Source organism: Hyperolius riggenbachi, chromosome 3 (assembly GCF_040937935.1).
Source record: "Hyperolius riggenbachi isolate aHypRig1 chromosome 3, aHypRig1.pri, whole genome shotgun sequence".
Classification (NCBI taxonomy): Eukaryota; Metazoa; Chordata; class Amphibia; order Anura; family Hyperoliidae; genus Hyperolius; species Hyperolius riggenbachi.
The window spans coordinates 426,058,617-426,086,398 of NC_090648.1; the positions used below are offsets into that span (position 1 = coordinate 426,058,617).

The following is a 27,782-nucleotide window of genomic DNA, read 5'->3' on the forward strand; positions in this document are numbered from 1 at the left end:
GTAAGCGGAGTCGGGGGAAAAGCATAGATCATTTTCGCCCTCCATGCCTGAGTCATTGCGTCCACTCCCTCCGCCTTCTTGGACGGGAATCTGGAGAAGAACCTGGGCAATTGGAAGTTCAGATCTGAGGTGAACAAATCCAGCTGAGGCAGACCCCAACGTTGTACCAGCATCTGGAAGACTTCCTTCTTCAACATCCACTCGTTGTTCCTGATCAGGTTTCTGGACAGAAAATCTGCACGTGCATTCTGAGTCCCTGGAATGTATACAGCCTTCAGTGACAATAGATTCTTTTCCGCCCACAGCATGAGTGGTTCCACTTCTTTCATTAGAGACTTGCTCCTGGTTCCTCCCTGCTTCTGCACGTAGGCCACTGCCGCCTTGTTGTCCATTTGGATACAAACTGCATGTCCGTTCAAGAGATGAGCAAAGGCTTGAGTCGCCCTGTAAGCTGCTCTCAACTCCAGAATATTGGATACAACATCTGTCTGGGAATCCTTCCATCTGCCTTGGGCCCATCTGTTCATACAGTGTGCTCCCCAGCCCATCTTGCTGGAATCCGATGTAACAGTGATCCAGTGATACGGAGATAACTGATTGGCATTGTATAAGTTCTGCTGTTGCATCCACCACAGAAGAGACATCCTGACTCTCTTTGAGATATCTTGATTAACTGTGACATTGAGTGATGGTTCCATTGACTCAGGAATAACTCCTGTAGAGGTCTCATGTGCCACCTGCTCCATTTCACCATTACTATGGCTGAAGACATCAATCCTAGCACATGCATACATGCTCTTGCCGTCAGTAAGTGTTGATGGAACACCCACCTTACCTTTTGAATCAGGTCTTGAATCTTTGTCTCTGGTAGGGACACTGAATCTTCCACCGTATTGAATACTGCGCCTAGATATGTCAGTATTCTGCTTGGTTTGAACTGACTTTTCTTTAGATTGATGACCCAACCCAAGTCGGACAGGAAGTCTATTACTTTTCTTGAGTCCTTCAGTAGGTCCTCTTTTGATCTTGCCACTACCAGAATGTCGTCCAGGTAATGATGCACTTTTACTCCCTGTGTCCTTAATACTGCTATTGCTGACACCAGGATCTTTGTAAATGTTCGTGGAGAGGTTGAAAGTCCGAACGGCAGCGGACAGAACTGCAGATGGTTGTTCCCTAGAGAGAATCTCAGATACTTTTGATATTGATGATGTATGGGTATATGGTAATAGGCATCTTGAAGGTCTATGGACATCATCCAGTCGCCCGGGGATATTGCCAATATTATCGATTGTAATGATTCCATCTTGAACCTGGGTACCTTGATTGATTTGTTCAGATATTTCAGATCTATAACAGGCCTGAATCCTCCTGACTTCTTCTGTACCATAAATAGAGGTGAATAGATCCCCTCGAATTTTTCCGAAGCCGGAACCGGTAGCACTACTTTTTGTAATATCAAGGATTGGACGTACTTCAGCAATACCTGCTTTTTCTCTGGATCCGCCGGGATTTTTGTAGGAACCCATCTGTCTTGTGGCAACCTTCGGAAAGTCCATTTGTGCCCCGTCTTTATCACCGAATATACCCATGGGTCCCGAATCTTTTCCACCCAAACCTTGACAAACGATCTTAGTCTTGACCCTTCTGTCACTGTCTGGGCGGGCGCACCTTCAAAAAGGCTGTTTCGGCTGTCCTCCGGGTTTGATTGAGGATTTTAGAGATCTTGCTAAGTTTGCCTGAGTACTCCTCCAGTTCTTTCTAAATGATCTCCCTGGTTTATAACTCTTGGCGTCAGAGAACCTGCTCGTCGGTTGTCTCTTTGCATTTGGATAATTCTTCTTTACTGGTCTATCTTGTGGTAGCAGTCCTGATTTTCCTCCTGTTACCCTTGTAATGGCCTTGTCCATTTCTTTGCCAAACAGCGATGAACCATCAAAAGGTATCTTTACCCAGCTCTGCTTTGATCCCATATCTGCCTTCCAGTGTTTCAGCCACAAGGCACTTTTAGCTGTTACTGCGTTCAACATTACTCTAGCTGCTGCTCTGAAGGTATCCATTGCGGCTTCGCTGACGAAGTCAGCTGAAAGTTTCAGATCATCCAAGGCTGTAATTATTTCTGATGGATCTACTCCTTTCTCAATTGCCTCTTCTATATTGGAGATCCAAACACTTAATGCCCTTCCCACCGATGTCAAGGCTATGGCAGGCTTACATATTTGTCCTGTCGTGAGATAGACCTTCTTTAAATCGTTATCGATTCTCCTATCCAGGATATCTTGGAAAGTGACTGTATTTTCCATTGGTAGGGTGACCTGCTTCATTCATCTTGAGAGTGAAGCATCAATTATCGGTGGAGAGGATAAGAAAGGAGCTTTTTCCTCCTTAATTGGATACAGCTTCGAAAACTTATTGTGTAGGGACGTCTTGTTTTCTACTTTTTCCCATTCTTCCAACACAATGTTCTTAATTTCTCTCATCAATGGAAAGGAACAATGCTTCTTAGACAGATGCGCATAATATTCCTTGTTCTGTGGTTGCTCCTCAGGTGGGTCCTTCCATTCTAAAGCTTCCTTTACTGCAGAAATGAAAGGAGCAGTGAGGGAAAAGTTAAAGAGGCCTGAAGAGAGTTCCTCATCTGACGCCTCTGGATCTGGTTGTTTGTCAGCCACAGTTACCTCGGCTTGCGAAGTACTTGCTGATGAGGAAAGTGTAGCTACTTCCTCTCTCACTACCCTTCTTATAACTTCTACCAGATCCTCAGTCTTTGTTTCATTTTCTTTCGCCAAGTGTCCCAGGCATGATGAGCACAGCGTTTTCCCCCGTATTGCTGCATTAGGGCAAGCCCAGCATTGCCCTTTATTCGGCATTAAACGTCTTTGTGGAGACCTGGACCTGGATCTTGAACGCCTTGCGGATGTGTAGTACTGTTTGTCACGATAGGCTGAAGATCCATAGTGTGATCCTGATCTTGATCTTGAATGATGACTCTGGGTCAGTCTTCCACTTCTGTTCCTTGACTGTGACCGAGGGCTATTAGCACCTCCTTGTCCAGGCGGAATCACGTATGAGCTGTAAAATATAATTTATATATCCATGAGCTCAGTGAATATGGTAAGCCTTTTTTTTTTTTTTTTTTTTTCTCGTTGCTCTCCCCTTACCCAGAGGGTCCATGATGATTGCCAGCCTCAGCAGAAACGTCCACTAAGAAAAAGAGAAAAAAACAAAGTTTCCTTTAAGTATCTGCAAGACAGAATGACTGTACAACCTAAATAAGTAAAAATTCCAAACAATTAATTACCTCCAGAACAATCAGAAGCTTCTCCCTCCTCCATGGAACTGATGACCAGCAGAGAGTAATATATATATCTATCTTTAACTCAATCTGCACTAGCAGCTTCACAGCAGGTCAGCCTTGCACTGAGCATTCTCTGCTTGTTTTAAATAGGCCGCCCCGCCGTCATACAGCGTGCCTACGTAATTCTAGGGCAAATCTGCCCTTAACAAACATGGCCGCCGCACTTCCTGGTCTCACGATGACCATTTCCGGAAGTCCGTGCATGCTCTGACGTCACTTCCGCCCGCCGGGAACACGAGACAGAGCTCTCCGCCGCCATGACACCACCTACCTTTCTCCAGGCCGGCACAAGTCAGAACAGCTCCTCCATCTCCGCGCACACATCTCCGCAGGCTGGGCTGGATCAAAGCAGAAGGGCATCTGCTGGCTGGACGTTTCTCTCAGCATTTAGCTGCAACTGAGCTGGCGTCCTCCATACCATCAGGTACTGGGGAATACACAGGCGCATTTAGCAGCCCAACACACAGGAAGCTTAACCTGTGATATGGGCAAGGGGGGCAATACATAACCTATAAAGAAAAATATAAAAATATAAACATTCTAATACACTAATAAGATTATCTCTTAAAGACACAGGTCCTATAGTGTCTGAGGACAGAAAAAAGAATGAGGTGGAAGGGGTAGGGACTATATATATATATATATATATATATATATATATATATATATATCATTTTTGATTGGTCCTATAGGGGTTAGAGGGGCGGAGCTAACCCATTAGTATGCCGACATGGAGGCACCAGGGAAAGAAATAGTACATTGGGTGTTTAAGGAAGACATGCAGAGTAAAATATAGAAAACACATAATGAAACAAGCATCAAAAAGGATTCACTTACCAGCAGTATGTCCAGATAGCACCTGGCGCCTCAGTGGCCAAGTGGTACTGAACTGCTGTTTATATAGCGGTGAACAACTCCCCTTCGCTAATTGGAATGTGGGGCGGGCGCTTAGTTTCCCGCCATGCGCGATTGCGGCATCCAACTTTGTGCAGATAGGGACTTTTTCATGCTGTCCAGCCTGTTGAGGGACCCCCGTATAAAAAAAACTCAAGGACAAAGACCTGTACTGGGTGGCAACACTACAAGACCCATGGTATAAGCATAAAGTGGCGGAGATGTTACCAAATTACCAGAAGGCAGAAAGGGTGCAGCACTAGCACAACAAGCTGGCAAGGATGCTTTAGGACTGGAACCCACAAGAGCGTTTTTTTTTAGCATTTTGGCAGCGCTGCGATACGCTAGCGTTTTGCCAAAACGCTCAGCTGATGTTAATGGATGGGGCAACTTCCACAGGAGCGTTTGCGTTTCCCAGAAACGCAAACGCAGGACCTGCAGCATTTTGGGAGCGTTAGCGCTTCAATGTAAAGTATTGAAATGCTCAGCAAAACCTAAACCGAGCGGTTTTGCTAGCGTTTTGCGGTTCAGCACACTGTAACAAAATTAAAAATAATTCACAGGACCAATCAGGATAAAAACGCAAAACGCTACACAACCGCTGAGCAAAAAAATACACTGTTGCAAAACGCGACCGAAAACGCGCATGAATCCGCTTGCAAACCGCTCAGACAAAACGGTTGCGTTTTGCGTTTGCGGATTTCAGTGGGTTCCAGGCCTTACAGTGCGTTTTAGGGTGATGGATCAGCACAATGGGAAAGAGGTGCCAGTAATCCTTCTTCTCCTCCCATGACAATGCAGGCAAGCACATGATGCTCTAGCGATCTGATGGTGATGTCGGACATGCAGACCTTGTTTAGTCCAACGCCTTGCCTTAGCCCTTCGGGATCCACCCTCAGACAACACCTCGACCGAAAGGTAGCTGACTACCTGGCTTTAAGTGTGGATATAGACACTATGAGCAGCGATGAACCCCTGGACTACTTGGGTGCGCAGGCTTGACCTATGGCCAGAGCTGTCACAATTTTCCATCGAACTTCTAGCTTGCCCCGTCACAAGCGTCCTGTCAGAAAGGACCTTCTGCTCAGCAGGAGGCATTGTCACCGAGAAGTCGCCTAGGTAAAAAAAGTGTTCAGTTCCTCACCTTTTATTAAAATGAATGAGGCTGGGATCCCGGAGGGCTACTGCCTGCCCGAAGACAAATTGGGTGACCACCTGAGGAAAAGCAGCACACAAAAGCAAAGCCACACACCACAGTGGAAGATACCAGGCCGCAATTTTTTCTCAAAAAAAGGCGATATCTAAACTGTACCGTGATGTTGAAGGGCAAGTGGTGACATCTCTGGCACACAGGGTTGGGTCAAGGGTCCATCTACAAACTACAATTCTTTATGAACAAAATTCACCTACCCAGTTCCATTGGAGATTTATTATAGTGATGGATGGAGAAATAGTACATGTAGAAGTTTAGATTCTCCTTACTGATATTAGCTGTTGGGAGGGACAATACGTATTATTTCAGGGTCAGAAGTAGGGGTGGGGCTTCTGAATTCTGCGAAATTCCAATTTTCCAGTTTCCAACCAGAAATCGGAATTCTGCGGAATACCGCATTACCGAGACTCTGAAAATATAGGCCAATCACAAGATTCAGAAGTTTATCGCGGTTGCCGGTTGGAATGCGGATTAACTAGATTGACAAAAAATGGCAATAAAAAGTTCAACGGGAATCGGAAATACACTTCTTAGGATGCAGAATTCTGTCAGAACTGGAAATCGGCATTTCCGGCCATCTCTAGTCAGAAGTCTCTAAGGCCTGGGGCCCACTAGCAGCTCTTTTCTGAGTGCTTTGTGATTTGAAAAGCTCCTGCTAGTGTAATTCTATGGGTGTGATCCCACTTGAGTGATGTAAAAAAAATTTTAATCACCCATAGCATTGAATTAGCAAGCACTTAGAAAAGCTCTGCTATTGGGTTCCAGGCTTATCGGTGATGACCACCTTTTCAAAAGCATGAGAATTGAAAATGGTACACATTGCAGGGGGCAGCAGACTTGTTTTTTCCAGGGCAGTAGATAATCCATTATCTGTAAAAGCCGTACATCTGAGAAGTCGTCAGTGTTACTGCAGACAGTTTAAACTAACATTTTATAATGCAGACTAGAATGTCAGTTTGTAATTTTAAGAAAAAAAAGATTGATGAGAGGCTATGGGTTTAGGTTGGTCTTTTATTGATAGGAAGGATGAGCGATCGCCTACATTTAGGCAGGGCTGTGGAGTCGGAGCAATTTTTGGGTACCTGGAGTCGAAGTCGGGAAATAATGCAACGACTACCACTCTGACTCCAAATGAATTTAAATAGTAATTAAAATAGAAAATATGATAAAATGTTCTATTTCTCAGATTAGTCATCATAAATAAATTATATATACAGTAATAGCTCTGCTTAGTCCACAAAAATGAAATAAACCAATCAAAAAGTAGTTACTTGTGCTGCTTCAATAAAATATACAGGTAGTCTCCGACTTACGAACACCCGACTTACGAACGACCCGCTGATACGAACGGCATGGATTTTGTGTTGCCATGGGAACAAGTAAAAATTAAAATTTCAAATTGGACTTGTAGTTTTGGAGAAAATCAATTTTATTTTATTTTTTTTTCCGATCGTGGCAGTGAGATTACTGCCATATGCTTTTAATTGCACTAAAGCTTTAAAAAGCGTTAGCAATCGCTGATGATTAGGGGTAAATGCCCGCTAATCGCCAGAGTGTGAATGGACCCTTATACAGCATTGAACATACATAGCTGGGTAGGTGGGATTCCAATTACTATTTTTATTTTTATTTTAATAGCAGGAATCTGACTGGTATTGCGTGTTGCAAGGTAGTAAAATGCAATACTCAAAAATTGGGAGCATTAACAAATGTTTTCCACACAGGTATATGACCTAACCATAAATACCACCCACCAATGTCCCACTTAAGAACACCCAACTTGCAAACAATCCTCTGATATGAACCACCTGAAAATGTGTAAAAAAATTGATTCTGGGGGAACAAGTGAATTTTTTTTTTTTTCGAAAAGACCTAAAAATTTTAAGAAAAAAATGTTTTTTAAACTGGTAAAATGACATTTTGCTCCAGTACAGAGGGCACAAGGGGACAGAGGTGACAGACAGGGACACTGAAGGTGCAGGGGACAGTTATGGCACAGTGTTTCTATTAAAGTATTCAGATTAAGAAGGAACCTACAGTCTCTCTCATTCGTTAACCAGGAACCGTCTGCAGGGCCGGATTCACCATAAGGCACTGTAGGCACGTGCCTACAGGCGCCTGATGATGGGGAGGCAGCTCACTACCTTCTCTGAGTGCCTCCCTCCCTCCTTCCCTTTGCAGAGTCCTGAAGAGATTGTAAATGAGAGGTTACTCACCCTGCTCTCAGCATTCCACTGACGACATTCCAGTGACTTTAATCAGGGGCACCTCTAGCTACATTATACTGAGGTTCATCTAGCTACCTAATATTTGAGGTGCCGTAAGCTACTTAACATTGAGGGTACCTCTGGCTACCTAATGCTAAAGGAGAAGTGACAGCTGGGCAAGTCAGCACATTTGCGCTGCGGTTCGGCGGGGGTTTGTAATTCCATAGAGGGCAAAGTCTAAGGTGCCATACCATCTGTGCCTATAGGCTCCTGTGAGGTAAATCCGGGCCTGACTGTCTGTACTTATATCCCCCATAACTTAGCTATAACCCTTGAACATAAAATACTGTTCCACCAGTATGTTCTCATGTTTTTCACATGTAAATAATTCTCATAGTTCGCTAGCTTAGTGAGCAGCATTACCTGAAGAATTTACCCAAATAAAGGCAGCTACACGTTGTTGAGTGTTCTTGGAGGCTGTGTCTGCCGCTAAGCTAGCATATGTACAGCCACTGCCCTATGTGTAGCTGAAACATCTGGAGTGCTGGGTCATCTCGACCAAGCTCATTGTTCTTTTCCTTGCAGGAAACAATCTTTAAGCTTGTGTATGCATCTCTAAATGTACCCGAGACAAAAAAAAAAAAAAATGAAAGCATTTATACATACCTGGAGCTTCCTCCAGCCCCCTTGAGGCCGTTTGCTCCCTTGCCATCCTCCCAGGCTGCCTTGATCCTTCACTGGCCTGGCCGCATGCCCACGTCACATTTTGATACTGCACAGGCGCAGTACTTGCCGACAGGCGGCGACTGGAAGATTTACCGAAAGGGCCAGCGGAGGATAGAGGTGGCCCAGGAGAATGGCGAGGGAGCAAACAGCCTGAAGGGGACTGGAGGAAGCCCCAGGTATGTAAAATATAAATGCTTTAATTTTTTTTTTTTTTTTTTGTCTCCGGTGCATTCACCCCTGTCAGTACAACCAGCCTTTCCTTTCCAAAGTAGCTTTATATCGATATTAAAGCTGGTGGAGGGCAAGGAGTGAGGGTCTGTGAGCTGTAAATGCTGATCTTAATTGGAAGCTTAGGAACAGAGTGTGTGCTGTATTGTTTGAAAGAAACCGCTTCTGTCCTGCCCACAACCATACATGCCTTCCGTGGCAGCAGAACTCCCTTACAGTGCTTCATAGGAGATGTCTCTTCACACACACACACAGCAGCTATTCTGTAATATCTGCACCAGCTAGAAGAGAGTGTGATGTCACTCAGCTGAACTTTTAACCTGCAGAGAGGCTTTAGAGGACAGAGGGAGTGCTGAAAATACAGGGTATCAATTCTGCATATAGTTACACGTTTTGAGCGATTCAATACAATTGTGAAAGCAAGTCTGATTACTTTTGTGTCATAAACAATTAGGGCCCTTTTCCACCTGCAGTCGCTAGCGTTCACGCTGAACGCTAGCGATTGCTGAATCGCAAAACCGGCGATTCCCCGACGTTTGTGGCCGCGATTTTGCTATGCTATGCACTGCATAGCAAAATCGCGGCAAATATCGCTCCGCCGCGCGTTCGCGTTCCCGTCAAAAGCGAATCGCGGTAGTGGAAATGACCTACCGCGATTCCTATGTTAAAAAGCAAACCGTAGCGATTGTAAAATCGCTAGCGGTTTGCGTTTTTGCGATTCAGCCAGCGCAAACGCGCTGGTTGAAAAGGGCCCTAATGTGGGTTGTTGTTTTTCTTCACAGTGCCACCGCTGATTGAATAAAGGGTTCTTGCTAGAATCCCTTTGCTTATTCATCTGGGAAGAAGCGGCCACATACTTAAGCCCAAAAAATGGCTAAAAAGTAAATTTGATAATTAGGTAACTGCACATGCCAAGAAGCCTAGTGCTAATCAGCATTGAGATCCCATTAAGACCCTTCCCTGTGCAAAAATCTTTGCAGACCAATATCTGCATGCTACAGCTCTTCTCAAAGGCCCTTCTCCTGAAATATTAGCTGCTATAAATGGCATGCTAAGGACAGGTTATATCTAGGTAGCTATAACACATGCTTTTTATTTTTTTCTTAAAGGAGCACTATGGCGAAAAATTGTTCAATTTAAAATTCTGTGCAAACAAATAAGTACGTTTTTTCCAGAGTAAAATGAGCCATAAATTACTTTTCTCCTATGTTGCTGTCACTTACAGTAGGTAGTAGAAATCTGACACATGCGACAGGTTTTGGACTAGTCCATCTCTTCATAAGGGATTTTCAGCAATGCTTTTATTCTTTATAAATATATTCCCTAAAAAGGATTTAAACAATGATGCTGGGCTGCTTCCCTGCTCGCTACACAACAGTTTGCTGTTGGGCAGAGCAACTGCCATTCACTAAGTGCTTTTGAAAATAAATGAATCCCTGAGAACCCCCCCCCCCCCCACCACACACACACACACACACACACACACACACACACACACACACACACACACACACACACACACACACACACACACACACACACACACACACACACACACACACACACGCTAGTCCAAAACCTGTTGCTTCTGTCAGATTTCTACTACCTACTGTAAGTGACAGCAACATAGGAGAAAAGTAATTTATGGCTCATTTTACTCTGGAAAAAACATACTTCTTATTTGTTTGTTTGCACATATTTTAAATTTCACAATTTTTCACCATAGTGCCACTTTAAGGCAGCAGGGACAGCCATACTATCCCATGAAATAAACACATATATGCAGATAAATACTTTTTCTACTTACATAACATATGTATTGTTCTGTCCACGTTTTGATTTCAATTGATTTTATGTGATAAAGAGAAAACTGTTTCAGGCGTTTTCCATCTTTACTGCCTCTGACTGAAGACAATCCTGATGTCATTTCCTCCCTTACTCACTTTTTTCCCTAGAAACTACACTGTCCTATCTAGTTTGCTTTGTAAACATGTGAGCACAGCATAGATCGTATTTCAGCAGCTTCTGCAGAGGGGTGAGGTGTATTTCCCTTCTCAGCCTTGTGTCACACTGAACTGCCCTCAGCCAATCAGTGAGGAGCAGGAATGTGGGAGGGGAGATAACTAGCTTCCCTCTCCTTGCCAATGTACCGAATAGAGCCAGGCTGACTGAGATAAGATTTATTATAGCAGAAGCACTTATGATTCTATTGGAATGCTTGAATGCATGGTCAGGTTGTAGACTGTATAGTAAACACCAGAGCAGTGGGTAAATGGAATTTGATTTTATGGCTTACAATCCCTCTTTAATGACTTCCTGAGTGCCGAAACTCTGTTTTCAAAGCACAGACTAAACATCCAGGAGAGTGCAATTTTATACCTTTTTGCATGAGGCACAATTGCTCTATTTGCATTTGTTAAATCTCTCACATGCTTATGTCATGCTAGGGGGCATTAATTTAAACTGTTATTTGATGATGATGTTATCTATTCAATCGTGTCCGACTCTTGGCGATTCTATGGGTTAGCTCTCTCCATGCTGTCCGATCTTGTACCATTTCTGCCAGTTGCCTTAACCTCAAACTGTTATTTAGTCTTTTCCAAATGTGAATGCATCAGGGTCTGTGCCCAGGGTCAATATCCCCTCCTTTTTCTCTTCATAGCAATGGCACATTTTTTTTAATTTTCTGTTTTATTCCTTTTTCAGGCCTTTACAGAACTTCAGGCCAAGGTCCTTGATACACAGCAGAAAGTAAAACTTGCTGATCTTCAGATAGAACAACTGAACAGGACAAAGAAGCATGCCCAGCTTACAAGTGTAGAAATTAAGAGCTTGCCGGAGAAAACGCCAATGTATGAAGGTGTTGGAAGAATGTAAGTAAATGTTTTCAGTCTTTCCTATGAGTCTATATCCTAGAATACGATTTTCAAAGTGTTGCATATTTTTTTACTAAAAGCCATTCAAAACACACTTGAAATGATGTTAGCATGAAATGACGTTAGCATGATTATTATGCAATCAGTTAATTTTGGGCACAGATCGACCCTGATAATTTGGGCACTGCCATAGACCTCCGTGGAGATTGCAGCTATGGCAGTGCTGCAAAGATAATTTGTGCACTGTTTCGCCATAGATGAGCTGAACTCTGACCTCCACAAGGGAGCACAAGTGATTTATGTTGGAGTATGAGTAATATGTAGCCATTCTCCATTTAGCTGTGTAAATTGTCAGAAAGCAAAAAACGTGCAGATTAGTTTTGTCAGAAATGATACAATAGACTAATTAAAGCGGAATATAACCCTGCATTTCAACTTTGCTCTAAAACATTATTTACAGTATATTATATGCAACCAGCATTTTTTTTTCACTAGACCAGCATTGGAAGGGTTACACAGGGCTTTAAAGTTCCTGGAGATTTCTGCAGACGCATCCGAAGCTGACATAGATACATTTTGTTTACATAAATGTATCTAAGTGTTGAATGTGACTCACTCTCTCTGAATGAGAAGGAGCTGGAGGACAGCTAAAGAGTGTGTAACATTTCTCAATAGATACACTTAACTAAATAGAATGTAACAATCTGAACTTCTGCATATCTCTCCACGGAACTTTAAACCTCTGTGTTTAACCCTTCCAATGCTGGTCTAGTAAAAAAAAAATGCTTTTTGCATATAATATGCTGTAAATAATGTTTTAGAGCAAAGTTGAAATGCAGGGTTATATTCCGCTTTATCAAATATCTGGGCACTGCCTGCTGATTTTGGAGTTAGTAGCACATCTATAATACACAGTCAGTATATTTTATGTGGACCTTTCTTTATCTTGGTGGATGTGGTACCAGCTTTTATAGATGTTACTATTTACTATTAATGGGTAGTCGTAATCTTGTTATCAAAGTGATATTCTTTTTATTTGCAGCAATGGTAATTTTATGAAGGACTAGCTTTTGGGATTTAAAGTTGTCAGCAGATCCATATTTTAGACTGGTGTTGAATCCTAGTTCTCATCTGCTTCCTCCGAAGGAAATAATGTTTGCATGGCATATTGACATTGTCTGTAAACTCTGCCCATAAGATGAGGATCAACAAGTTGAGACTAGCACTCCAATAGAGATGAATGCATGCTATGCTGAAAATGACGCTGTTGCCCTCCAGGGTCTAATCCTCAAAAATCAGCAGCACTGCATAAAGTTATGGCTCTTTATTCAGATGACATGTAATGATGATCACGTGAGGTAGGCTTGATGTCAGCTACAGCTCCACTGTTTCAAAGTGTCCCTTCTTTGTCAAGCTGCAAGCTCTCTCCAAACAACTGCATCCAAATGGCAGCCATATAGTGCAAGCCACCCAAAGTGGGACAATCAAAATGAGCAACGTGAACATGCGCCTCGTGCTATATGCTGGTTTTGTGTATAGTGCAATAGACGGATGGGCTCCATGCAGCGAGCAACGTAGGGCAGGTAATGTATAAATGCACACACTATGGGCATTTTTAATGCAAGCATGGAGTCACGTGCAGTACATTTGTTCATATTTGCATGCCGGGTACGCTACGCTTGTAAACCTACTGCCACTGCACATCAACACAGCCACACCTCCCTGCTACCAATACGTTTGTCCCCTCCCCGCAGTGTGAGAGGAGGTAGAGACCCTTGTAAAAAAAAAGAGGTGGCACACCACTGGCTGCAAATAATGCTTATATTGTGGAATTGAAGGACTACATGTTATGGACTCGCAGATCCTTTGTCAGGTGCATGTGGGGTAGAGACCCTGTCTGGTTCCCCTTCCCCGTAGTTGCATCGCGTAATCACCCACGTGCCTACGCCCAGGGGCGTAACTAGATATCCTATCAGTGGCTGAGAAGATGCAGTCATTAGAACAATTGTGCAGAGAGCACAGAATGTTTTTTTTCCTCCGTAACCTTAGTTGTCTCTCAGGATGGGAGCCCCCTGTGGCTGCATCCCTTGCAGGGTCTATTGTTACGCCCCTGCCTACTCCCCCACCCCTTGCACACTGTAAATGAGCATGCAGATCAGATGCTGTGACTCTGGTCTGACTCCACTATCCCCATGCATGTTGTAGTTGTCACTCAACTCAGCATGACAGGCAACTGGTATTGTTTATATAAGTATATTTTTAGTTAAAGAGAGTCTGAAGACAAATTAAAAATGGCTTTTAAGCTTATATTCAGCAGGGGCATGTTTGCCCCTGCTAAAACGCCGCTATCCCGCGGCATAATGAGGGGTCTTTACCCCCCAAATCCCCCCTGCTACCTCCGGGGAGCGCTTCCGTGTGAGGCAGGGCTATGAGCTGCAGCCCTGCCTCACACGCGTCTATCAGCGGCGGATCTCCGCCTCTCCCCCGCCCCTCTGTCTGCCTTCGCTGAGAGGGGCGAGGGAGAGGCGGAGATCCGCCGCTGACAGACGCGTGTGAGGCAGGGCTGCAGCTCATAGTCCTGCCTCACACGGAAGTGCACAGGGGCAGTAAAAGGATTTTGCAGGGGGGATTTGGGGGATAAAGACCCCTCCGTTTTAGCAGGGGCAAACATGCCCCTGCTAAATATAAGCTTAAAGGGGAACTGAAGAGAGAGGTATATGGAGGCTGTCATGTTTATTTCCTTTTAGACAAGACCAGTTGCCTGGCAGCCCTGCTGATCCTCTGCCTCTAATACTATTAGCCATAGCCCCTGAACAAGCATGCAGCAGATCAGGCGTTTCAGTGGTTCAGACTTATAAGTCTGATCTGACAAGACTAGCTGCATGCTTGTTTCTGGTTTTAATCAGATACTACTGCAGAGAAATAGACCAGCAGGGCTGCCAGGCAACTGGTATTGATTAAAAGGAAATAAACATGACAGCCTCCATATACCTCTCTCTTCAGTTCCCCTTTAAAAGCCATTTTTAATTTGGCTTCAGACTCTCTTTAATGCCTTATTTGTGAACACTGCTTTTTTTTAAAGTTTACAGATTAATTCCCGTTCGTTTTAAATCACTTTTTAATTATGGGTTGCAAAATTGAATATGTGATACCAGAATCATTATGTGCAAACCAGAATCTGTTATACAATTCTTAGTAGCTAGCTCCATTAACAATAACCAGAGAAGAACTCCACTTATAGGCACTAACTGTGCTTTCTAAATTACAGTTTTTATGTATGAATATCTGCTTGAATGTGTGTATGATATTGCCTGTATATTAGACGGCATTACGGATGTATAATGTTGCCTGGGCTACTGGCTGTGTCCTTGATAGCATTAGGTGAGTTATACAAGAAAATAAAGGCTGTTATGTGACTACTGCCTCTGTTATGCAGACTGTTTAATTTGATTCTCATATCAAAGACAGATTTTATTTTAGATTGTAAGCATGGTTTTCGGACACATATCTAACTGTCTAGCAATTCAGAACATTGGAAGATGGGCTATTTTTACGAATTTAAGTAACATAATAGGGGTATAAATAACTTTGTGATTCTTAGGTTGAAATGTATCCCGAATATTGCGTCTAGTGGCTGGAGTATAATCGTTTGGGTTTTATTTCTGGAAGGGCTGGCTGCCTTTTTTTGTACTGTGTATTCCTAGAAGAGCTCTAGCACTTTTTTTTTTTATTTATTTTTCTTAATGGAAGGATAACTAGCTTCTAATAGCAAAAACTAAAAAAAAAAACTAGAACCTAGGACAGAACTATAGTTAAAAAAAATTGCCCATTAAATTCTATTTCCAACCCTGATCATAAAAATAGGAAAATAGTCTGCCAATCCCTTGTGCCAGAAAAGTCATCAAAGCTCTGCAGTGGCTTGTGGATCAGCAGATAAAAGCAGCTGGGACTATGTAGCTGAGAGCTTTCAGTCCCTCCTCCCCGACACGCCCCTCCAGCTTCTGCTAAGTGATAGGTGGGAAATCTTACAGGAGAAGAGCCGGCGACTAGAGCAGACAGGTCCTCAGCTGCCTCTCTTGTTCATTTGCTTCTCATTAGAAGTGTTATAAGCAAAATGTTTTTTCATTTCCGCTAAACAATAAATGTTTCCCAACCCTGTCTCAAGGCCCATGTTTTGTGGAAATCCAGAGAGGTAGCTCTGCTGAGACACTAATTATCTCACCTGTAAATGTTTGTGGTTTTCTGCAAGCAAAACATGTGCTGTTGGTGGTCCTTGAGGACAGGCCTGGGGAATTGTGCTTTAGAGCAGGGGTCCCCAACCTTTTTGAGCCCGGGGCCCACTATACCGACCAAAATGTTCTCCGGGGCCCCCCGGGGCGGGGGATGTGGTTGGAGGGGCGTGGCTAGTGGCGGCAGTTAGCCCAGTACAGCAAGTATAGTTACCCCAGTATAGCTAGTACAATTAGCCCAGTATAGCTAGTACAGTTAGTCCAGTATAGCAAGTACAGTTAGCCCAGTATAGCTAGTACAGTTAGCCCAGTATAGCTAGTACAGTTAGCCCAGTATAGCTAGTACAGTTAGCCCAGTATAGCAAGTACAGTTAGCCCAGTATAGCAAGTACAGTTAGCCCAGTATAGCAAGTACAGTTAGCCCAGTGTAGCCAGTACAGTTAACCCAGTATAGCAAGTACAGTTAGCCCAGTATAGCTAGCACAGTTAGCCCAGTATAGCAAGTACAGTTAGCCCAGTATAGCAAGTACAGTTAGCCCAGTATAGCAAGTACAGTTAGCCCAGTATAGCAAGTACAGTTAGCCCAGTATAGCAAGTACAGTTAGCCCAGTATAGCAAGTAAAGTAAGCCCAGTGTAGCCAGTACAGTTAACCCAGTATAGCCAGTACAGTTAGCCCAGTATAGCTAGCACAGTTAGCCCAGTATAGCAAGTACAGTTAGCCCAGTATAGCAAGTAAAGTTAGCCCAGTGTAGCCAGTAGTTACCCCAGTATAGCAAGTATAGTTACCCCAGTATAGCTAGTAAATTTAGCCCAGTATAGCAAGTATAGTTAGCCCAGTATAGCTAGTACAGTTAGCCCAGTATAGCAAGTACAGTTAGCCCAGTATAGCAAGTACAGTTAGCCCAGTGTTGCCAGTAGTTACCCCAGTAAAACTGCCCCAGTGTAGGTAGGAGAGGTATCCAAAACCCCTCCCCGCTCCTGTTACCTTATGAGCGGGCGGTCGATTTCTTCCTTATAGTCCCCCAGGCGCTCCTGTCCTCGGTTGCAGCATCTCGTAATACAGCAACGCTTCCCGCGCGGCTGCTGTAAGGAAGAGAGGGAAGCAGGGCAGCAGCTTCCTGTAGCGGCGATCGCCGTTACCATGGGAACCGCTGCCCCGCCTCCTTCTCTCCTTACAGCAGCCGCACAGGAAGCGCTGCTGTAATAAATGCTGCAAAGAGGAGAGAGGCTATGGGATTGGGAAATATAAGGGAGGAAGCGGCCGCCCGCTCATAAGGTAACAGGAGGGCCAGATCCGCCGTGGCCCCCCAGAAATTTGCCCACGGACCACCAGGGGGCCACGGCCCCCAGGTTGGGGACCTCTGCTTTAGAGTGTCAAAAGTAAATACTGTCGTCCTGTAGTACCTTGCACACTCAGTTGTTCTTCTCTAGCAAAAGTTAGAGCCCTTTTGCACTTTTGATTGCAAATGTGATCTGATCACCATTAACAAACATGATTTTCCATGCGTGTGTTGTTTTATACGGTGCGCTTGGGATTTCCCAAAAGATAAGGGAAGAGGCTTCATGCAGCATGGGAAATTGCAAGAAAATCACACAGTACCGTGCTTGCTGTGCTATTTGTGGGACTTAACACAAACGTAGTGCGCCCTGCAGTTTTCCCAAGTTTGCACTTAGGTTTAAAATAGCATTGCATCAAATTGCCACAGTGGAACTGGGCACTGCAATTGCGTTGATAGTCATGGTGCCCCTGTAATTTCTGGAACGCAGAAAAAACAGGTCCAATCTAACTTTAGGATCAGAATGCGGCCAGTGGAAGAGGGCTCTAATTCAGCTGTTTTGTTTTGGGGGGTTTTTCAATCAGAATTTTTATTACCGTAGATCAAGATCATAAGCATACAGAAGTCTGTGAGAGGTGCAATATTTTAGCAGTTTTTTACCTAACCGTACCATTCAAACCAGAGCTTGGTCTCCGCACATCAATATCAATATTCTTTAAACACTCCAACTTTCAATTGGACCTTTATTTTTCCCCTTATTTAAGCATAGAGCTTAGAAAGAAAAGAGAAAAAAAGAAACACATGGCCCCTTACATTCTCTTATGCAAAACTGTTATTAGGAAAATATGTACTTATTACATTAGAAAGTAATGTGGTATGTATATACAGAATGAGTAGCCATTCCCATGAACTTGGCAACATCCACTATGAATGTTTAGCTATTGAAGAACTGTACACCGGTTCTCAGCTCCTAAAAGCAGAACAACTTCACAGGCCAATCAAGATGTTTGAAAGGCTATGTTGGGCAGAACAAATGCATACTGGATTACAAGTGAGAGATGTGAATTAGTCAGCTGGATAGTGTTCTGGTTAAGGCTGTTGCCTTTGATGTAGGATTTGAGCCTTTGACCAGGGTTCGAATCCCAGCTCAAGCCAGTACGTAAAACAGTGGGGAGTCATCGGGCAAGGCTTCCTAATGATCCTGGTCATCCGTGGAGCGTTCCCTAAGTGGCTGCAGCCCTGAAGCGCTTTGAGTCCGCCTGGAGAAAAGCACAATATAAATGTTCTGTGTCTTGTCTGAGTGAAGCTGCTTTAATTCTTGTTTTGCAACCTTGTCTTCTGTTTTAGGTTTGTTCTTCAATCTAAAGAAAACATTGAAAATCAGTTGGTGAATAAGCAAAAAGTAGCTAATGAGAAGATCTCAGAGTTGGAGGTTCGTATGCTGAATCTATTATATATCTTAACTTTTCTTTACAGTTAACCAGTCATGAGAGCTAAAAGGAGGCTGCCATTGCTGTCCTTTCCTGGCCATCAGGGCTGAAGCCAACTACTGTGCTTTCCTATGGCTGGTGATTGGCAAAGCACTGCAACAGTGGATCCCTATGACATTGGTTTCACTTGCAGCTTTGTGATGGCAGAGAAATCGTAAATTGATGCATTCAGCCTTTTCAGAGCAATTGCATTCAATGGCTGCACGATCGCTCCGGGTATTGCATTTAAAATTGTGGGACTTCCCAATTTAAAAATCACTAGTGGTTTCCAAAGGCGTGAAGCAGTTTTGTAGTGGGCCCTGTGCCTAATATTGCTATAGTTACTACATTAGCCTCATCTTGCAAATCCGTTGCAGTTATGACATGGCCTGCAGGGGAGCAGAACTTTGCTGTTCTTATCTGCAGTTCCCAGTGTAAAACATTGAGGGCAATATGCAATTCACTTTTTCTCCTGAGTTTTCTCCTAGGTGATATTTTCAAACTTGGCAATAAAATGCCCTTTAACCAACAGCGAACACAAAAATACTCAAAATAATTTTGGTACTATGTTGTTACCAACTTTTTTTACTTTTTCCATTGCAAAGCCCTGAAAATGTTATTCTAAATCGAAGATGAATTATTATCTCCTGGGAGAAAACTCTGGAGAAAAAGTTACCGTATATTCCGGCGTATAGGTCGACCCGGCGTATGAGACGGCCCCCCAACTTTTCCAGTTAAAAAAAAGAATTTGGCATATACTCGCCGTATAAGACTACCTCTTTTCACAGCATGCCTCCCCCATCCTCCTGGCCCACCCCTGTATACACCTTTGCATATTACTGCGTGCCACAGTCATCCAGGGGAGGGAAAAGAGATCAGGGTGTGATTTCTATGAGCGGGTATTGTGGTAGGCAGAGCTTACCGGGTGCAGCAGCCTTGGCGGAAGGGTCCGCTCGTGTCCTCGGTCCTTCTATGTCCTCCACTGTCCCCCTGCATCATTTATGTCCACGTCCCCTGTGTTTGAAAATACAAAGCTGCAATACCATAGCATCTTGCGAGCAGCCGCTCGCATGAGTAACATGGCAGCTTCCTGATTCCGGGTCACCTGACTGGTCACGTGCATAGGAAGAGGAAGACACTGAATTATGGAGCGCACATCACCAGTCAGGTGACCCGGAATCAGGAAACTGCCATGTTACCCACGCGAGCGGCTGCTCGCAAGATGCTATGGTATTGCAGCTTTGAATTTTCAAGCACAGGGGATGTGAACATAAATGATGCAGGGGGACAGTGGAGGACATAGAAGGACTGAGGACACGAGCGGACCTTTCCGCCAAGGCTGCTACACCCGGTAAGCTCTGCCTACCACAATACTGACACCCGGCGTATAAGACGACCCCCCACTTTGCAGAAGATTTTCAGGGTTCAAAAAGTCGTCTTATACGCCGGAATATACGGTAATTGCATATGGCCCCATGTGTGGTGTATAGCAAATGATAAATAGAAGCAGACTATAGCCTTGTACACACACCCTAAATGGTTCTTCAGAGCTGCTTTTGTTGAGAATCTAGTGTGTACAGTGCACCCCAATGCCCCGGCGAGAGATGAGACTGCTAGATCGTCTCGGGCCAAAAGCATTGTTCTCCCTTACCCAGTCCACACGGTGTGTGCCATCAGCTTTCCTCCCCACTCCATAGGAACAAGCTAGCAATGCTTCTGTACAGAACTTGGCCTAACTGCTGGTGACATGTATACTAGGCTTTACCTGCCTAATTGGTTACTAGCCGATATGATCATTGAGGTGCAAATAATTTAACCTTGCATGCAGATTCCATGCAGAGTGTATGCAGCTTGAAATTGGTCAATTCAGATTCACTTTCTGAAAAGAATTGGATTCACACCGCATGAAATATGCACAAAATGATCTTTGAAAACTAGTCATGTTGAGGAGGGGGAGCTACTGCAGATTCCATGGTAGCATTATTGGCACTTTTGTGGTGGGGAGTGGGTGGATGGAAAATAAAGCATTGTGATTTTGGTTATAGGTCTGCTTTATCAGTGACACACTACACAGATGTGTCAGGATTGTCCAAGACCTCTTCATCTGACATTGGTTGCCAGAATGGGCTCTATTCACAATCATTTTCCGCATGCAAAATTCCCGACTGAAAAATGACCATCTTGACAATCACAAATTTTTACGTATGATTATTTACCTCATGCGTAAAATTGTACGCATTGTTTACCCGCATGCGTAAAAAATGCGGTAAAAGTCTGCAAAAGTCGGTAATTCCCGCAAAAGAAACAAAGTTCAGGAAAAAAAGGGGCTGACTTAACTGACTTTACCGGTTTTTTTTTTTGTTTTTTTTTTGTTTTTAAATCACCTACTAGTACTTGGTGATCTATTTCGTTTCCCATTGACTTAAATGGAGCCTGGAGCCTTGAGTGCTGTTTGGTGCACTTGATTTTTTTTTGGGGGGGACAAGTTTTTTTATGCCACTTTTTTTCCTGCATAGTTTCCGCATGTTTACTATGTAATTACGCATGTTTCCCAATTTTTTTTTACGCATTGTTCCCGCATGCGGGAAACATGCGGAACATTTTTAGTGAATGTGGAAAAAATGCGGAAATTTATCCCTGGCGGTAATATAACGGTAAAAAAATCTCTTACCGCATGTGTGATTGTGAATAGAGCCCATTGTCTAATGGTTGCAAGGAAGGCTGTAATTGAATACTATATACATGGCCAACAATATCAGTAGTACTCTGCAATAAATGATCTACAATACAAATGTAATGTAAATTTACTTGGACAAATAGAATAAATGCCTTTTTAAGCATCATGTGCAATATGAATGTATATAAGTAGATAAGTGGTATCAAGATAGAACAAAGAAGAGCCTTGTCCATATTAGTTTACACAAGGGTGAACTACAGTTATATTTTTAAATCGCATAGTCATTTTATTTCGAATGTACTTGTTTCTTAAAACATTATTAAATACAAAATTGTTTTCAGCTCCCATATAAAAGTTTAAGACTATGGATTCCAGCAAGGTCCTAGTTAGTATAAAGACTATACATATAATTGTTTATCAATATCAGCAGAAACCTCCTTTAAAGGACACCTGACCTGAGGCAAAGCTACCTAATGTAAGCATAGAGGTATTTTCACGCTGGCTCCACATACCTCTGTGCATTGTCCATTCCTCTCCTCGTTTTTCCTGCTCCCTGTAATCATTCCATGAAAATGTGAAATTCAGCTAAAGTAAAATGTTCAGACAGGAAGAGGCAGACTTACTGCGATGTTCCTTCCTATCACTCTCTTAGTCCCTCCTCTTCCCATCCTATTTACTCCCCTCAGGGGTGGGAAATGGGAGGAGCTAGCAGGTAGCATTACTGCAAGCCTGGCTTTTCCTGTCAGAAAATTAGACTTTAGCCTTAAAGAGAACCCGAGGTGGGATTTAATTATGTTAATGGGGCACAGAGGCTGGTTGTGCACACTAACACCAGCCTCTATTGCCCCATGGTGTGCCTCCAGGACCCCCCTGCGCGCCGCTATACCCCCCGCAGTGCTAGCGACACGCGTGTCGCCAGCACAATGTTTACCTATGCCTGTCTGTTAACGCCGCTCCCCCGCCTCCTCCGTACCGGCGCTACCCGCCCGCGTCACTTCCCTCCAATCAGCACACCATGGGGCAACAGAGGCTGGTGTTAGTGTGCACAACCAACATAATTAAATCTCACTTCGGTTCTCTTTAAGTCAGATTTTTTAAGCAGTGATTATGAACAATACACAGAGGTATGTGGATCTAGCATGATCACACCTCAGTACTTACCTTAGGTAGCTTTGCTTTTAGTTAGGTATGCTTTAAGAAAACCTGAATAGGAAATAAACCGATGAGATAAAAGGCTTTCAAAGTGCAGAATTTGTGCTGTTGCCACAGTGGATGAACATAAATCTGTACATATGTAAATTGTCACTGCTGCATCCTGACTTTCAAGTTTGTGTTTTTCAGCAAAAAAAGGCCTATCTGGAGCGAAGTGTGAAGGATGCAGAAGATAACATCCGAGAGATGCTGATGGCTAGAAGAGCACACTAGCACCAGTTGTAGTTGTTGTCATTTGCAGTGCGATATATGAATGGTATTTATGTGTAGCTACCTTCCTTGTGTATTATAACCCTTTCAAATAAGGCGATTAAATGTTGAACAATTTACAACTTTGTTTGAGAATTTTTTACTTTTCTACCATTCCTGAATGTACAGAGGTAAATTGCCACGAGTATGATACAAGGAATATGCCTGCATGATAACCGTCAAGTTTACAGTACAATCTACATCAATGGTACTCTGTAAAGAGAGAGAGAGAGATGGAGGCTGCCATATTTATTTCCTGTTAAACAATGCCAGTTGCCCAGCTTTCCTGTTCTTCTGCCTGTGAAACTAAAGCCACTGACCCAGAACAAGTATGCAAATCAAGGGATGAAAGTCAACCGCACACCTGATACAAGCTTGCAGATAGTGTGGTCAAATGCGAATTGGCTGGTTGTCCTGCTGGCTTCAGCACTGTTTCAAAGATAATTGATGACAGCCTCCATATCCCTCTTTCTACAGGGCCACTTTACTCCTTTGGTTGCATGTTTAAATGTATTAGTTTATCTTTGGGGTTAATTGCCTTGTGCAGCAGTATAGAGGATATCTGCAAAACATAACTACACCAAGCAGGTGCTGCTCAATATAAACTGAATTGTACAGTAGAATCCGTTTATAGTAAACTCTGAGGGACCAGAGCAAGGAGTTTACTTAATCAGAAATTGTCATACTCAAGCACATCAAATTATACCATTGTACAATATCTTACTTCATTCAGTCCATAATTGGGAGTCCATTTTTCGTTTCAGTGCTACAGCAAGGAAACACAGACAAAGTTTAAGCTAAATCAAAATGCACGGTGCTCAATATGCAGGGATTTGCACAGGGCGCATAGGTCTCGCCAAATAACTGCTTGGCGACCGTGTCACGCCCAGGACCGCCTAACGCCGATTGGCGTATAGTCCTTGAGTCTAGTTTTGCAGGAGATCGCGCGTGCATCTCCGCTTGGTAAGCAGAGCACCACTCTGCCTTCAGTCTCCCAGCGGCGATCACCACTCGGAGACCGCTAGACGGCAAAACCGCCGTCTATTTACTCAGTACAGTGCTGCGATCTGAGGCAGCGCTGTACAGAGGTCAGCCGTGTCACTCGGCTGTCCCCTCCAGATGCAGGAAAGTGATCTGCTGTGATAGGCTGAAGCCTATCACAGCCGATCGTGCTTGATAGGGTGACGGGGGGGAAGGGAGAGGGATTTAAAAAAAATACAGAAATGTATTTAAAAGTAAATAATAAAAATATTGATAAAGAAATAAACTTCGGGGGGGGGGGGGGGGAATCAGACCCCACCAACAGAAAGTTCTGTTGGTGGGGAGAAAAGGGGGGGGGGGGGGATCGCTTGTGTGCTGAATTGTATGGCCCTGCAGAGAGCCCTTAAAGAGAACCAGAGACGAAGCACCCTCATGTATTTTACCATATATATCAATGGGAACATGACAGTAAACACCTACTCTGCTCTTTGTTTCCTTTTTTTACTGCTCAGTCTTCTTATCAGCCCTGATAAAATCTCTGACTGAGCATTCAGACTAGCTTTTCCCCATAATGATTATAGCTGAGTCAGACTTCTGTGATGTCTTTTCAAGCCCAAGCCTGCCCCCTTGTGGCTCTGCTTTCCTGTTATGTATCCTCCTAGCAGGAAAGCAGAGCCAGGAGGGGGCAGGCTTGGGCTTGAAAATACATCACAGAAGACTGACTCAGCTATAATCATTAGGGGGCAAAAGCCCCATCTACACCATACAATTTTTGGGCCGATTTGATTCATTGATTGGATTCAATCCGACATGTCCAATCGGGATTCGATTCAATTTGCCATTGTTTTGCAATGGCAAATTGAATCGAATTGAATCCCGATCGGACATGTCAGATCGAATCAATAAATCAAATTGGACAAAAAATTGTATGGTGTAGATGGGGCTAAAGCTAGACTGAATGCACAGTCTGGGATTCTTATCAGAGCTAATAACAGGCAAACTGAGCAGTGAAAAAGGAAACAGAGCAGAGTAGGTGTTTACTGTCATGTTCCCATTGTATATATATATGGTAAAATACATGAGGGTGCTTCGTCTCTGGTTCACTTTAAAGCTGCAGTGGCCAATTCAGTGAAAAATGGCCTGGTCTTTAGGGGGGTGGGGGGGGGGGGTTTAACACTGCGGTCCTCTAGAGGTTAAAGCGGATCCGAGATGAAAAACTAACTATATCAAGTAACTTGTCTATATATCTTATCTAAAGTTTAGATACAGTTTACACAGCAAATCTAGCTGAAAACCGTTTCAATAGAATATGATTATTTCTTCCTGTGATACAATGACAGCAGCCATGTTGATTGTAAACATTACAAACAGGCAAGCTTATCTGCATCTTCTGTGAAAAAAACCTACCCCCCCCCCTCCTCCTCCCCTCTGCCTCTGAAATCTCTGGCTAGTAATGCCTCCCCCCTCCTCCTGCCCAGACTGAGCTCCCATGAGCCCTTGCTACTGCCAAGGCTCTTTGAAAAACTGTGGGCGAGGCTTGTTTAGCTTATAGGGAATTAGAGTATTAAAACAAAAAAGTATTTGGCTTGAGAAATGCCCTATAAACAATAGAAAAGGAACACAATTTTGCAATGAGTAAAAGTTCATCCCGGATCCACTTTAATGAAGATACAGTACTTGTAGTGTGCTCCTCTGTCCACATTTCTGTGCAGTTTGGATAATACTGTAGCATTGCAGCCATGCACAAGCAATTCACAGATGACAGGCAATTCCCTCAGTGATCAGGCATCAGCTTACACAGAAAGCATAGGTCTCATTGCCTGGTGCTTTTGAGGTTATCCACGCAGGCCCAGAATAGTGTCCAGATAGCTAGCAGATTACAAATGGCTGCCATTTGTAGCCTGCTTGCTATCTGCGACTGAATTAAAGACGTGTGCGCCCACACACTTTCCACTATTGCTGGTTACAGAATACTGCAGGAAGTAAAAACAGAACTTCTGTTATTGTAAACCTACTATATCAGGGTTTACTATACCAGGCGTTACTCTCATATACTTATAACGGTGCGTGGACGAGATTATACTGTATTAATACTAATGGGCACTTTAAGACTGCATCTATTGCATTGCAGTGGACAATACAGTCGCAACACGATGCAATGATATTGTAATGATACGTTCACATCTGCTGCTAGTGGTGCGTCAGGCTTTGTGTTTCCTGCATGATGTGCGTATTTATAGTTGCAGTGCTTCCCATTGCACTTATAATGCACATTGCTTGCGACTTTTCCACACTGTAGTATTGAAATCCTATTTTCCTGGATGCGCAACACAATGTGTTTATTGTGAAATTAGCAAGACCAAGGCTTGGGACCCACTTGCAGAGCTTTGGAATCGCCAGTGATTCCAAAAGAGCTAGGCTAATGTAAGTCAATACAGGTGGTTCCACTGCTATGAAACTGCAATTGCGGGTTTTGCACTACAATTGTGTTCAAAATTATTTAACCCCCACTGAAATTGAGTGTTTTGGCCAGTTTGACATTGATTTTGATCATTTCAGTCATCATGTTTACAATTAAATCAAAGAGGCACTTGTCAGACAAATATAACATAACATTTATAATGAAATAACCACAAATGTCTTTTCTGTGCACACATCATTATCAGTTTTATTCAACCCCCAAGTGACATTCATTTTTAGTACTTAGTACAACATCCTTTTCCAGTTATAACAGCTTTTAAACGTGAAGCATAGCTTGACACAAGTGTCTTGCAGCGATCTACGGGTATCTTAGCCCATTCTTCATGGGCAAAAGCCTCCAGTTCAGTCACATTCTTAGGCTTGCGCGCTGCAACTGCTTTCCCTAGGTCCCACCAGAGGTTCTCAATCAGATTTAAGTCTGGTGACTGCGATGGCCACTCCAAAATGTTCCAGCCTTTAATCTGCAACCATGCTCTAGTGTACTTGGAGGTGTGCTTGGGATCATTGTCCTGTTGAAAGGTCCAACGTCTCCCAAGCCTCAGGTTTGTGACGGACTGCATCACATTTTCATCCTATATCTCCTGGTACTGAAGATAAGTCATAGTACCTTGCACATGCTGAAGCTTCTCTGTACCTGCAGAAGCAAAACAGCCCCAAAGCATGATTGACCCCCTGCCATGCTTCACAGTAGGCAAGGTGTTCTTTTCTTCATATGCCTTGTTCTTCCTCCTCCAAACATAGCATTGATCCATGGGCCCAAACAGTTCTAATTTTGTTTCATTAGTCCACAGAACACAAGTTTTGGGATAGTGTCGGCATGCGGTGTATGGGCAGCCAACAGATCACTCTGATCAGATTCATTGAGAGAGAAATGATTCTTGGTTGATATTGCCCCTACATGGCTAGCTGTATAAGCATTCTCCTAGGAGATAATTTTTTATCTTTTGTTTAAAATAGCTTTTCAGCACTTTGCAATTGAAATAAAAATACCAAAACAAAAAGTAGGTGAAATTAAGTGTGTAACTGGTACTGAAGTGGTTAAAGAGGAACTGTAGTGAAAATAACATAATGAATAAAATAGCTTATTTTTTACAATATGAATCTATAGATTATTTGGTGTTTGCCCAATGTAAAATCTTTCCTTTCCCTCATTCACTTACTGAAATGTATCACTGGTGGTGACATCTTTAGTTGTGCCAGTTCAGTGTTCTCCCCAGATTTTTTTCAGCCAGGTTGCAGGAAAATGTAGCTGGGTGGGGTGGGACAGCAGAGCAGGTCATCTGGGCACATGCACGGAGGTGTGTAATGCCAAATGGCGTTGCTGCGCAGGAGCCAGATGCGGGACAAAATCAACGTGGGGAGCAGATGAGGAGACATCCTCTATGCAATTCACTGTGCTTTTTTTTAACCAATGTGTTTTTTTTTTGGGGGGGGGGGTGTTATAGTTTTTACCTCTGTCTGCCTGTGTCAGTCTCTAGGTGACGTGACACATTGTGAGTTTATGCTGGGAATGAACTCGGAAGTACAAATAGGACACCGGATCCATGGAGTGCATCATGGGCCCAGTGGCGGGATCACTTATGCTGAAGCAGTGTTGTACCAGGATTTGTGTTCTATTTATCCTTAGGGCTGCTGGAACGACCGAACGCAGAGATAAATACTGAGAGTCTCAGGTCATACCAAGTGATTACTGCTCATTATTGC

The 27,782-nt window shown here is 43.5% G+C and overlaps 1 protein-coding gene across 1 annotated transcript in view; it reads left to right on the plus strand.

Moving 5' to 3' along the window:
- Positions 1-22,699, plus strand: part of PFDN1 (prefoldin subunit 1) — a 37,065-nt gene extending 14,366 nt beyond the window's left edge. The window contains exons 2-4 of the mRNA XM_068272939.1: positions 11,333-11,499; positions 18,357-18,441; positions 22,497-22,699. Coding sequence (XP_068129040.1) covers positions 11,333-11,499; positions 18,357-18,441; positions 22,497-22,580 — 336 coding nt within the window. The 3' untranslated portion in view covers positions 22,581-22,699. The remainder of the gene's footprint in view (positions 1-11,332; positions 11,500-18,356; positions 18,442-22,496) is intronic.
- Positions 22,700-27,782: the final 5,083 nt, after the last annotated feature.